This window comes from Macaca nemestrina, chromosome 1 (assembly GCF_043159975.1).
Source record: "Macaca nemestrina isolate mMacNem1 chromosome 1, mMacNem.hap1, whole genome shotgun sequence".
Classification (NCBI taxonomy): Eukaryota; Metazoa; Chordata; class Mammalia; order Primates; family Cercopithecidae; genus Macaca; species Macaca nemestrina.
Genome location: NC_092125.1, coordinates 194,511,870 through 194,524,744, shown reverse-complemented (window position 1 = coordinate 194,524,744; position 12,875 = coordinate 194,511,870). Strand labels below are relative to the sequence as shown.

Here is a 12,875-nt window from a genome sequence, read left to right as displayed (position 1 = left end):
GGGGTTTTCACCATGTTGGTCAGGCTGGTCTCGAACTCCTGACCTCATGATCTGCCCGCCTCGGGCAGATTATAGGCGTGAGCCACCATGCCTGGCCTAAATACTATAGTTCTTTGAATGACTCCTTTCAATAGTTGTGCTTTGCCATTGGCTCTGATTCAGTTTTCTTTTCCTTTTTTTTTTTTTTTTTTTTTTTTTAGGATTGCAGAGCAGTTGCTGGGGTGATTGACCTAGGCACAGTGGAGATATTTCCTATCTTCAAAGCCATGCAAAAGGGCCTCCTTGACCAAGACACAGGCCTTGCACTTCTGGAATCTCAGGTTATCATGTCTGGCCTCATTGCCCCTGAGACTGGTGAAAACCTCTCTTTGGAGGAGGGCCTAGCCAGAAACCTCATTAATCCCCAGATGTACCAGGAGCTCCGGGAGCTACAGGATGCCCTGGCCTTAATAAGCAGGCTTACTGAGAGCAGAGGCCCTCTTTCTGTGGTGGAAGCAATTGAGAAGAGAATAATCAGTGAGAGAGTTGGACTGAAAATCTTAGAAGCTCACCTGGCAACTGGAGGTTTCAGTCTTTCCCCTAGTGAGAACTGTATTAATCTGGAAGAGGCTTTTCATCAAGGCCTCATTTCTGCATGGCTTCATTCAGTGTTAGAGTCTCATCTTAGAACATCCAAGAATTTGATAGACCCTAACACAGCTGAGAAAATTGGTTTACTGGATCTGATGCAACGATGTATTGTCCACCAGGAATCAGGATTCAAATTACTGCCTGTCAAACAATTGGCAGGGGGAATGGTGAGCTTGAAATCAGGCCGGAAGGTTAGCATTTTCCGTGCAGTTCAGGAAGGGCTGATAGATAGGCAGGTCACTGTCCGGTTGCTGGAAGCTCAGCTTTTTGCTGGTGGCATAGTAGATCCAAGAACAGGACACAGACTTACAGTGGAAGAGGCTGTAAGACATAATTTGATTGACCAAGATATGGCCTGTGGTATCCTTATAAGGCAGCTTCAGACAGGAGGCATCATAGACACTGTCACAGGGCAAAGGCTAACAATAAATGAAGCAGTGAGCAATGATCTAGTAGCTGCTAAGATCGCCCTTGTGATTCTGGAGTCCCTCTGGTCATTCATGGGTTTGCTGTGGCCTGAATCTGGAGAGATCCTCCCAATTACAGATGCCCTAGAACAAGGTATTGTGTCTACTGAACTAGCACATAAAATCCTTAGTAACCGACAGCACATTAAGGCTCTGTTTCTACCAGCAACCACAGAGATTTTGTCCTGGAAGAAAGCAATAGAAAGTGGTATCCTGGACAGAGATCTTGCCAATAACTTAAAATCAATTTGTATACCTGATGTGATGCCCCACATGCAACTAGCAGACTCTGCCGAACAAAATATTAATCATGGAGCAGCAGTTCTGCCGTGCAGCAAGAGCCAACCTAAGGCCATAGCAAGCAAGAGTGAGAATCTGTTGTTCCAGCTGATGACTCACAGCTATATTAATGTACAAAATGGACAGAGGCTGCTTCTGTTAGATAAAGAGCTGATGGAGATACTAACATCCAGAGACAAGTATCAAACAAGTCCTCCAGAAGTGGTTGAAATTGGACATCAAAGGCAAAAAACTCCTGAGGGATTGCAAGAGTCAGCTAATGTGAAAATCTCAGGAACTTTCAGCGATGGGTGGACTGTGAGGCTGCCTGAGTTCCAGTTTTCTTCTCAGAACAAAGAATATCCCAATCAGGAAGATTGCACTACAGAAAAAGGCAAAAAGACCACTGTAGAAACAGAAGATTCTTCTGTGGAGAACCCTGAAGAGGATCTGTTTGTAGAACAAAAAGAGAGAAATTCAAATGTTGACTCTTTGAAGGTAATAAATAAAGTCAAATTAGAGGTACAAAGGCAGTTGATAGATACCACAGGGGAAGACCAAACAGCAGTGTCTATCAAAGAAAATGCCAGCAGGGGACACCTCCTGACTGTACCTCCTGCGGAGGCGGAAGGTGTGCCGTTGGTGGTTGACAAAGATCTTTTTTCTGTTGAAACACCAAAGAAAGAACATCAGCCTCTCAGAAACACTTCTTTTACATGTCAGAATGAACAAGCACACACTCTTGAGACTGAATATATTCATGATGAAACTGGAGGATCTCACATAAAACCCCAAAGCAAAAAGTCAGAAGTTCAGGTAAAGAAAACTCTAGGTGTAAAGTTAGAACTAAAGTCTGAAACTGATGTGAACATTCATCCTCTGGACAAAAAGCAAATGTTAAAGAAAACATTTTTGGCTAAGGATGACCATAAAGAAACTCAAGAAGCACAGAACATCGCAGGTGGTAGTATGATGATATTAGAAAAGACCAATGAGGAAGATAATGGCAGGGAAACTTTTCTGTCCTACAGTCATCCATCAGAATTGCTTGAAGAAGCTACCTTAAATGTGTTATCTGCACAGTTACTAGATGGTGGTATCTTTCATGAACAAACAGGTCAAAAGCTCTTACTAAATGAAGCAATATCCCGAGGCATCGTGCCAAGTCACACTGCCGTGAAGCTTATGGAGAAGCTGAACATGTTTCAGGGGTTCTTTGACTCTCAGACGTGTGAGTCTTTGACAACTGAAGAAGTCATTAATGAAGGTCTGATGGATGAGAAATTATTACATAATGTCCTCATGGCAGACAAAGCTATAAGTGGTATCTTAGACCCCCGTACCCACACACTATGCTCTGTAAAGGATGCAGTTACGGTTGGACTTCTTGACAAGGAAACAGCCACCAGAATTTTAGAGAGGCAGGTGGTGACTGGTGGAATTATTGATCTGAAACGAGGCAAAAAAGTTTCAGTAACTTTGGCCTCAACTCTTGGCTTGGTGGACATTGCTGACCAGCCAGAGCTTATAAATCTGGAGAAAGCTTCCAAAGGTAGAGATGCTGAAAAAACAGTTAGGGAGAGATTAATTAGTTTACAAATGGAAACAACAGGACTTATAGACCCTGATAGTAAAGCCCCTTTAACAGTTGTGCAGTCCATTGACAGAGGTCTTTTGGAGAGAGAGGAGGCCATTCGTTTGTTGACTAAGCAGGTGCTAGATGGAGGTATCATTCACCATATATCTGGGATGAGACTTTCTGTTGATAATGCCTTCAGACATGGCTTAATTGGTGAAGATTTAGCCAAGAAACTCAAAAGAGTTGAAAACTTAAACATCCATCAGATTTTCAATCCTGAAACAAAGGAAACTGTTTCCCTCCCTAAAGCCATAAAATTAGATCTTATTACCCCAGACCTGAAAAGAGAAATCCAGGAAGTTCAGGCCTTTAGTGGAAACTTTGTGGATCTCATTTCTGGTCAGAGATTGACCTTGGCAGAAGCTAAAAAAGAAGGACTGTTAACTAATGAAGCAGTATTGTCTCCAGGAATGATGCATGGCATTGTAGATCCCGAGAACTGCAGAATTGTCCCCTACTCAGAATTAGTCAAGAAATGTAAGATTGATATTGAATCTGGACAGAGATATCTAGAAGTAATTCCCTTCTCAGACATTAAAGATGGAGTGAGCGACAAAGTGCTTACATTGTCTCAAGCAATTCAGCTTGGAAAAGTAGACTTTGCATCTACGCTGAAGGTTCTGGAAGCCCAGGCAAATACTGGTGGAATCATAGACACTGCTACTGGAAAAAGACTGACATTGGCATCAGCTTTGGAAGAGGAACTGGTGGATGAAAACATGGTCAGAATTATTGCATCTCATCAGGTGTTAAATGGAGGAATTGTTGACATATTTAGTGATCAGAGAGTGACTTTAGCGGAAGCTATTGAGAAAAGACTGATCAGTCCTGAACTGGCAAATATGATCCAAATAGATACTTCAGAGTTCAGCGATCACAGGGCTCAGATTGAAAAGCAAGAGGGGATTGAAGTGTGTGCATTGCAAAATGAATCTCTAAGAAAGGATATGTTAATTGCTTGTAATCAGACTGCTGAAATGAGTTGTAATAAAGTAGAAGAGAGTGAGAGATTACTTCAAGTTGAAAATCAGTCTGCACAAGAAAAGGTTAAAGTGAGAGTTTCTGATGGGGAGCAGGCAAAAAAGAGCAGGGAAATTTCCTTAAAGGAATTTAGGTGCAAGGATCAACATAAGCCAAGAATGTCTCCAGATGCTAAAGAATTTATCAGTATCATAAATCCTCATAATCTTAAAGGTGAATCCTTGGGCCAAGTGTCATTGACACATACTTACTCTGAAGTTTGTGATTTTAAACTCAAAGAAGTGGCTAGAAATAACATGGGAAATGACACAAATGAAGAGCAGGAAAAAGCAGAGACAAAAATAGAAATTATTTCTCATATGAAGCAGTCTACCTCATGTCTAGATTCTGAAGAAATAAGAGAAAATCAAGGGGAAGTGATTTTGGAAGTACAAGAAACATATTGTGAAACATCAGGCAAATTGCCGAGTGAGCAGGTTTTGCAGCAACCAATGAATGCTGGGGTGAAAAGTAAGAGGGAGAAGAGGGAGGTGATTGTAGAAGAAAGCATCAGAACATGCAAATCAGCATTTCTTTCTGAAGAAAAGTTGTATCAGGAAGCTGCCATTAGAGATGAGCATGACTCCCATATAAAGAGCCAGCCTAGGGAAATGACCTCAAGTGAAAAAGGGAAAGAAGCTGATACAGAAAAGGGATTTTCTGTTATTTTTAAAACTGAAGACTCTTCTTCCCAAGTGGTACCTCAAGGAATTTCTGTAAAACATCTAGATGCTTTAACACTCTTCAGCTCTAAACAGGCCAGTGAAGGAAAAGTAAACAATTTAAGTCTCTGCTTGACTTTAAAACCAGAAGAAAACTTATCTCAAGAAATTGCTTGTGGGGCCCAGAGTGAACCATTCCCTTCTATGACCCCAAGACCTGAAGGATTGCACTACCAGGAATCAGATGGAAAAGCCCAAGTGACAGGCTCATCCCAAATTTCCAAAACAGACAGGTCTTTCCAAGGAACCACCAGACGGGAGACCAACTATCATCAAGATTCCTGTGTTACTTCTAAAACCAAGGAAACCAAACATCTCATTTCCTCATCTAATGAATGTAAAGAAAAGTCATACCAAGAAGTATCCTTTGACCCAGCAAGAGGTCTCAAATTGGAAGAAATTACAGTTTCTAGACCAGATTCAAAAGAAGTCAGTTATCTAGAATTCTCAGACAGAAGAGACCTTCATCATCAGGGCAGCAAGAGTGATGATAAACTTTGTGGAACTCTCAAATCTGAAATAGCAACACAGGAAATAACTGGAGAGAAATTTCTAGAAATGGCAAACCCTAACGTTACAGGTCTGCAAGCAGGATCCATTGAGGACATAGTGACTCAGAGAGGTTCCAGAGTCTTGGGATCCTTTCTTCCAGAGAAACTATTCAAAGGAGTGTCTCAGAAAGAGAATACAGGGCAACAGAATGCCATCATTAGTCCTACTGTTCCAGAGACCAGTGAAGAAAAGACAATGTCCCTAACAGTATGCTCTACAGTGAAGACAGAGAAGACACCACAGGAAAAGGTCAGAGAAAGCCCTGGCATTGAACAAACTCCCTTCATGACTACACTTGGAGGAAAGGGAAATGGAGGTGTAAACCCAGAGCCCTTCAGAGCAACACAAGTAAGTGGTGTGCTTTTTTTTTTCCCCCTAAAGATATAATTAGTTTAATGCTAAAATTCTTAACTGGGTACAGAGTTTACATATGTATAATTGTATACCTATATACATTTTAAGGCACTAGATGATTCTCTAAGATATAACTTAGTTTATCATCATCTGTTTGTAACAAAGTTGTTGAAAAATTAGGCATTGGCTCTGAATGTCTTTCTGAAATCTGCAAGGGTTTTAAATAGAAACAAGCTAATAGAAATACTAGGATGATGCTACCTAAAATCAGAATAACTTTTGGAAATTTTGGTAAAATGATGCTTGTAGATTGATAGCTCTGAGCTTCTGCTCTCTAAGGAAGAATGTCAGAACTGAGTCAGCTTTCTTTTTGGCTCCACAGAATGTATTTACCCGGCAACTCTGTTTAGAACATGATGAAAAGCTAGTATCCTATCTGTCTCTGTTACGGAACATTGAAATGAGGACCAGACAGATGCAGCCTTTGGAACTAAACCTGGCAGAACTACAGGATCTGCTGTGTCAGGCCAAGGTAGGTTCCCAGGGACTTCCACCACAGACATCAGCTTCAAGATAGCTGCCTCCATCTTCCTTGAAGATTTCAAGACTTACTAGGACCTGCTTGCACTCTGTTCTAGGGTAAACAATCTCAGACCCTTGTCAGATAATTATGAGATGGGCCACATTTGGATAGATTGGATAAGATTTATAAAGTATAGACTTTAACAGACCTTGGATTTGGCTATGAATGTAATTACTACCAATTTTTTTGTTGTTGTTGTTGTTTTGCTTTTGTTTTTTTTGAGATGGAATCTTGCTCTGTCGCCCAGGCTGGAGTGCAGTAGCGTGATCTTGGCTCACTGCAACCTCTGCCTCCCAGGTTCAAGCAATTCTCCTGCCTCAGCCTCCCGAATAGCTGGGACTACAGGTACCCGCCACCATGCCTGGCTAATTTTTTTTTTTTTTTAAGTAGAGATGGGGTTTCACCAGTTGCCCAGGCTGATTTCAAAGTCCTGAGCTCAGGCAAGCCACCTGCCTCGGCCTCCCAAAGTGCTAGGATTACAGGCACGAGCCACCACACCCGGCCCTACCAGTTGTTATCTGTGTGGTTTTGGATTGATTTAGGTAAATTCAAAGGCAGAGTGATTGGTTATGAAACTATTGCAGTAATTCAAACAAGAAATGTTGGAGGCTTAAAACAGTAGGTTAGATATATAAGTTAATCTCTCTTACTTCCTAAAACTATACTAAGACATCAGGAAAAAGGTTTTTTGTGTTTTAAGCACGTAAATTCATAAAGAACAAGAAAGGAGAAAACAACAGTAAAATTTTAGAAGTTAGAAAGCAGATAGATGAGGAGGTAACTACCTTAGCAAGCTAGAGTAAACCAGATCCTCAACTTACAGTGGAGGAAGCTAAGGAACAACCTGATTTACACTACAGAACTCCCCAAAACCTCAAAAATTGGGAGCACCAGAAAGAGATGAAAGTGGATATGCAAACGGGCTTCTAATTGGTTTAAAGTCTGTTTAAGAAACAATTAGACCTTTAGATTTTCAACTTACTTCACATAGCCTGGCAACTGCTCATGCCGTGCACTAACAGAAGACTGGATGTTCATCCTCTGAGGAAAGTAATTCAGAGTGTCTCTTGACTAGAGAGAGCAGCCATTTATTGAAGGTAAATATTCCATACAGAAATCAGTAGGATTAACTGGAAGTTCACATACATACTGAATTTTGAGCTATATCCTTGCTCCCGCTATGGTTTGACCAGCCCAAGGAGGAAGACCTAATGGTACTGATATAAGTGGTTTCCCAACTGTATAGCCCAACTCCATCACCCTCAGTGAAGACTACAGCCAGTAGAGTTTGTAGTCTGCTTTTTAGGGCATTACTCTCCACTTGAGCATCCAGAAAGCTTCTGATACAAAAGGAGAGGCTAAAACAAAGAAAAAGAAACTTGGACAAAATAGACTATTTAGGAAGAAAAACATACTCAGGGCCAGTCACAGTGGCTCATGCCTATAATCCCAGCTCTTTGGTAGGCCAAGGCAAGAGGATTGCTTGAGGTCAGGAGTTTGAGACCATCCTGGGCAACGTAGTAAGAAATTAGCCAAGCCTGGTGGTGTACACCCTAGTCCCAACCACTCAGGAAGCTGAGGCAGGAGGATTTGCCTGAGCCCAGGAGTTTGAGGTTTCATTGAGCTATGAATGCACCACTGCACTCCAGGCTGGGAGATGGAGTAAGACCTTGTCTTAAAAAAAAAAAGAAAGGGCCGGGCACAGTGGCTTATGCCTGTAATCCCAGCACTTTGGGAGGCCGAGGCAGGCGGATCACGAGGTCAGGAGATCAAGACCATCCTGGTGAACACGGTGAAACCCCGTCTCTACTGAAAATACAAAAAAATTAGCCAGGCGTGGTGGCGGGCGCCTGTAGTCCCAGCTTCCAGGGAGGCTGAGGCAGGAGAATGGCGTTAACCCAGGAGGCGGCGGAGCTTGCAGTGAGCGGAGATCATGCCACTGCACTCCAGCCTGGGCAACAGAGCAAGACTCTGTCTCAAAAAAAAAAAAAAAAAAAAAAAACCAGAAAGAAAAATATATTCGAAAGCACTACCATTTAAAGGACAAAAAATAAAATAGATTGAAAAAGTCTAACTGGAGATCTCTGAAGAACACCTGGAAATACTTGTCTCACAGAAACCAAAGGAGAAGGAGTCAGTCCTAGTAACTGCCGCAGGGAGATTGAGTACAATGAGGCCTCAAGGGGAGATTCAGCTCCTGAAAGTTATTGATGATTTTGAACAGTTTCAGTGGAGTGATCGGATATAAACTAACTTGCAGCTGGAATAAATGGGAGGTTGGAAGGTGGAGACAATTAATATAGATCATTCTTTCCAGAAGTCTTAGGTACAGGCAAGGAATGAGGTGGGACACTACTTGAAGGAGATGGATTGAAAGGAATGTTTTGAATGGGTTTTGGACTGAGGAGAAAGAACCAATTGAAAAAGAGAACTTGAAGTTAGAAGAGAGAGGAAGTGGTAACTGATAGAACCAGTCCCCTAAAAACATAGAAAGTCAGCCTTTAGAGGGAGGAAGAGTGGCTATTTCACTGAAATTGGAGGTTAAGAGTTGTCATAGGATTGGAGTCACAATGAAGACAGATTGTAGTGGTTTACTGGTTCTCTCAGTATCTAGTGTGTGGCCTTGGGTAGGATGGCTGAACTGGGGCTGAGGATGATGCGCCAAAGAACTATATCAAGTTCTTCCACAGCTTATTTCTGGCTTCACTGTTGAGGACCAGAATATTACAGACTAGATGAGTGGAAAAGCTGGTTGGGGATAGCTTTGTGTTCTTTGGTTCCATGACCCTGGAATTTAGAGTGGAAGAGTCATCCTTTGGGTTTATTTTGTAGCACATTAATTCTGCACAGCTGCTCCTTGGAGAAAGGCATAATGATACTCTCAGAGAGGCAGCAAGTTACAGTGGAGGGAGCAGACTGCACTGAGTCAGAAAACCTGAATCCAAATCCTGGCTGTACTTCTTACCAGCTGGGTGACCTTGAACACTGTTCACATTTTTTTTTTTTTTTTTGAGACGGAGTCTCGCTGTGTCGCCCAGGCTGGAGTGCAGTGGCCGGAGCTCAGCTCACTGCAAGCTCCGCCTCCCGGGTTTACGCCATTCTCCTGCCCCAGCCTCTCGAGTAGCTGGGACTACAGGCGCCCAGCACCTCGCCCGGCTAGTTTTTTGTATTTTTTAGTAGAGACGGGGTTTCACCGTGTTAGCCAGGATGGTCTCAATCTCCTGATCTCGTGATCCGCCCGTCTCGGCCTCCCAAAGTGCTGGGATTACAGGCTTGAGCCACCGCGCCCGGCCTGTTCACATTTTTTTTAAAGCAATGAGACATCTCTTCTGTAAATCCAGAACAATAACATCTACCTTGCCTACCTCATGAATTAGTGATTGCAAGAACCAAGTAAATTAATGAAAGTACATAAAAACATTTTCTAAGCCCTAAAATGTGTGTAGACATGGGGTAAGAGAGAAATGTGTTCACAGCTGATTCCCAGAGGGTTTCTAGTCTTGCTTTTATAGGTAACTCCACTTTATTCCCTCAGGTATTAGACAGGGAGTTAAAGGATCTGACCACCTTGGTCAGTCAGGAATTAGAGTGTGTGAATCAAATTATCATCAGCCAACCTCAAGAAGTTCCTGCTCAACTGTTGAAGGCTCTAGAGAAAGATGCCAAGAATCTTCAGAAGTCTCTCAGTTCTGTGAGTGACACTTGGAATTCCAGGTTACTCCACTTCCAGAATGCTGTGGAAATAGAAAAGGTAGCATTTTGCTTTTATTCATAAAAGCTCACAAAGTCTGGGTGGCTGGGAGATTTTCATAATGTGATTTGCCATTTATTTCTTAGACTAAAGTGTTAAATCAGCACACACAGCTAGAAGGCAGACTTCAAGATCTGAGAGCCTGGGTTGGCAATACCATTCTTATTCTGAACAGCAAGGGATCTAACAGTGAAACAGATGTTGACAGCCTGAACCGCTGTCTCCAACAATATGAGGTAAACTCTCCACCCATTCTCAAGCATGTTTTCTTCGTCCTTTGAGTTATATCAATTTTATTTTCCTGCTAGGCAAACCAGTATCCATATTTGTCTTTCTTTCTTTTTTTTTTTTTTGAGACGGAGTCTTGCTCTGTCGCCCAAGCTGGAGCACAGTGGCACGTTCCCAGCTCACTGCAACCTCTGCCTCCCGGGTTCAAGTGATTCTCTTGCCTCAGCCTCCTGAGTAGCTGGGACTATAGGTACCTACCTCCACGCCTGGCTCATTTTTGTACTTTTTAGTAGAGACGGGATTTCACCATGTTGGTCAGGCTGGTCTCAAACTCCGGACCTCAGGTGATCTACCCACCTCGGCCTCCCAAAGTGCTGGGATTATAGGTGTGAGCCACTGCACCTGGCCATTTATCTTTCTTAGAAAGATAAATTTCCAAGAAAGTCAGCTATGTTTAGGTTTTTAAATTATCATATCCCTGGCTGGGTGTGGCAGTTCACACCTGTAATACCAGCACTTTGGGAGGCCAAGGCGGATGGATCACCTGAGGTCAGGAGTTCGAGACCAGCCTGGCCAACATGGTGAAACCCTGTCTCTACTAAAAATTCAAAAAAATTAGGCAGGCGGGGTGGCAGGTGCCTGTAATCCTAGCTACTTAGGAGGCTGAGGCAGGAGAATCGCTTGAACCCGGGAAGCGGAGGTTGCAGTGAGCTGAGATAACACCATTGCACAACAGCCTGGGCAACAAGAATGAAACTCCGTCTAAAAAAAAAAAAAAAAAGAGATCATATCCCTGGAGCTTCTGTGATTATGATCATTTCTCCCTTCAGCTGTTCTCTGAGATACCGTCTACAGAATGACCTGTTATTATCAGTCTCATCTTCTCTTTATAAATGAGCATCTAGGATCCATCCTTTGTTTCTCTTTTGACCAAGATCCAATCCTACAAACACACACACACACATACCAGTTTCAGGAGATCTTTTTGTTGTTGTTTGTACATGTGCAGGTTTGTTATATAGGTAAACTGCATGTCATGGGGATTTGATGTACAGATAATTTTATCACCTGGGTAATAAGCACAGTACCCAATAGGTATTTTTTCTGATCCTGTCTCTCCTCCCACCCCCTCACTCTCAAGTAGGCCCCAGTATCTGTTGTTCATCTCCTAGTATCCATGTATTCTTGTTTAGCTTCCACTTATAAGTGAGAACATGCCATATTTGGCTTTCTGTTCCTGTGTTAGTTTGCTTAGGATAATGGCCTCCAGCTCCATCCATATTGCTTTAAAGGATATGATCGCATTCTTTTGTATGGCTGGATAGTATTCCATAAAATGTGGTGTCCACATTTTCTTTATCCAGCCTACCATTGATGGGCATTTAGGTTGATTCCATATCTTTGCTATTGTGAATAGTGCTATACGGAACATACACGTACATGTGTCTTTATGATAGAATGATTTACATTCCTTTGGATATATACCCAATAATGGGATTGCTAGGTCAGATGGTATTTCTAAGTTCCTGTGAAATCGCTGCAGTGCTTTCCACCATGGCTGAACTCAGGAGAATTTTTGATTGGTTATTTAGAGCATGGGTTGGCAAACTTTTTTTTTGTTTTGTTTTTTTTTTGAGACGGAGTCTCGCTCTGTCACCAAAGCTGGAGTGCAGTGGTGTGATCTCAGCTCACTGCAACCTCCATTCCCCTGCATGAGCCTCCCAAGTAGCTGGGATTACAGGCACACACCACCGTGCCTGGCTAAAATTTTTTGTATTTTCAATAGAGGTGGGGTTTCACTATGTTGCCCAGAGTGGTCTCAAACTCCTGACCTCAGGCAATCTACCCACCTTGGTCTCCCAAAGTGCTGGGATTATAGGCGTGAGCCACAGTGTCTGGCCAGCAAACTTTTTAAATAAAGGGCCAGATAATAAATATCATAGGCTTTATGAACCATATGCAAAAGACCTATTTCTGTTGCAATCACGCAAAATTAAAGCAGCCATAGCTACATAAACAAATGGCTATGGCCATGTTCCAATAAAACTTTATTTACAAAAACATGTGACAGGCTAGATTTTGCTTGGGGGCCATAGTTTGTTGACCCCCCTGCTCTAGAGAGATGCTTTTCTTCTTCTTAAGCCCCAGATTAATTGATTCTTTTTATTAGTCAATGAGAGAAAAGTTAGGACCATGAGATACATGTGAGCCAGAGAGTTTTCTCCCAAATATTGTTCTTTTTTTGTTCTATTTAAGATTATATCAGGTATTACAGTAGTTTATCAACCCTCTGCTATAGAGAGAGATCCCTCTCCTTCAACTTTTTAGAACGTCAGAACAGAACTAGAAATGACCCCTCCTTCTGTTCTATCTTCTTCCTCTTCCCCAGTCTTAAGAGAAGCAGACATAAAAGTTTGTCCATGATCAACCCTGTACACAATCTCATCCCTCTTTATCACGCAAGAGTTGACTGGCCTCCTTTTCTTATACCCTTTATCCAAAGATATCACTGAGGGAGAGAGTTTCAGACTTTATTCAGGCTTTATCTCTTTGCTAAGATATTACAAAGAAGCATGCATGAAAAAAATTCCCATGACATAGTATGAGATATAAAAACATAGAGACATAGAGCATGTCATACATTGGTGCC

The 12,875-nt window shown here is 42.2% G+C and overlaps 1 protein-coding gene across 24 annotated transcripts in view; it reads left to right on the top strand.

Moving 5' to 3' along the window:
- The window catches only part of LOC105494777 (microtubule actin crosslinking factor 1), a 390,378-nt gene that overhangs the window by 229,870 nt on the left and 147,633 nt on the right, over window positions 1-12,875 (top strand). For 18 of the 24 annotated variants that reach the window (XM_071095727.1, XM_071095735.1, XM_071095721.1 and 15 more), the window contains 4 exons: window positions 201-5,657; window positions 6,046-6,195; window positions 9,782-9,997; window positions 10,084-10,233. The exons of 5 other annotated variants lie outside the window; for them this stretch is intronic. In XM_071095727.1, coding sequence (XP_070951828.1) covers window positions 201-5,657; window positions 6,046-6,195; window positions 9,782-9,997; window positions 10,084-10,233 — 5,973 coding nt within the window. The remainder of the gene's footprint in view (window positions 1-200; window positions 5,658-6,045; window positions 6,196-9,781; window positions 9,998-10,083; window positions 10,234-12,875) is intronic. One more of the 24 variants, XM_071095719.1, reaches the window with a different exon arrangement.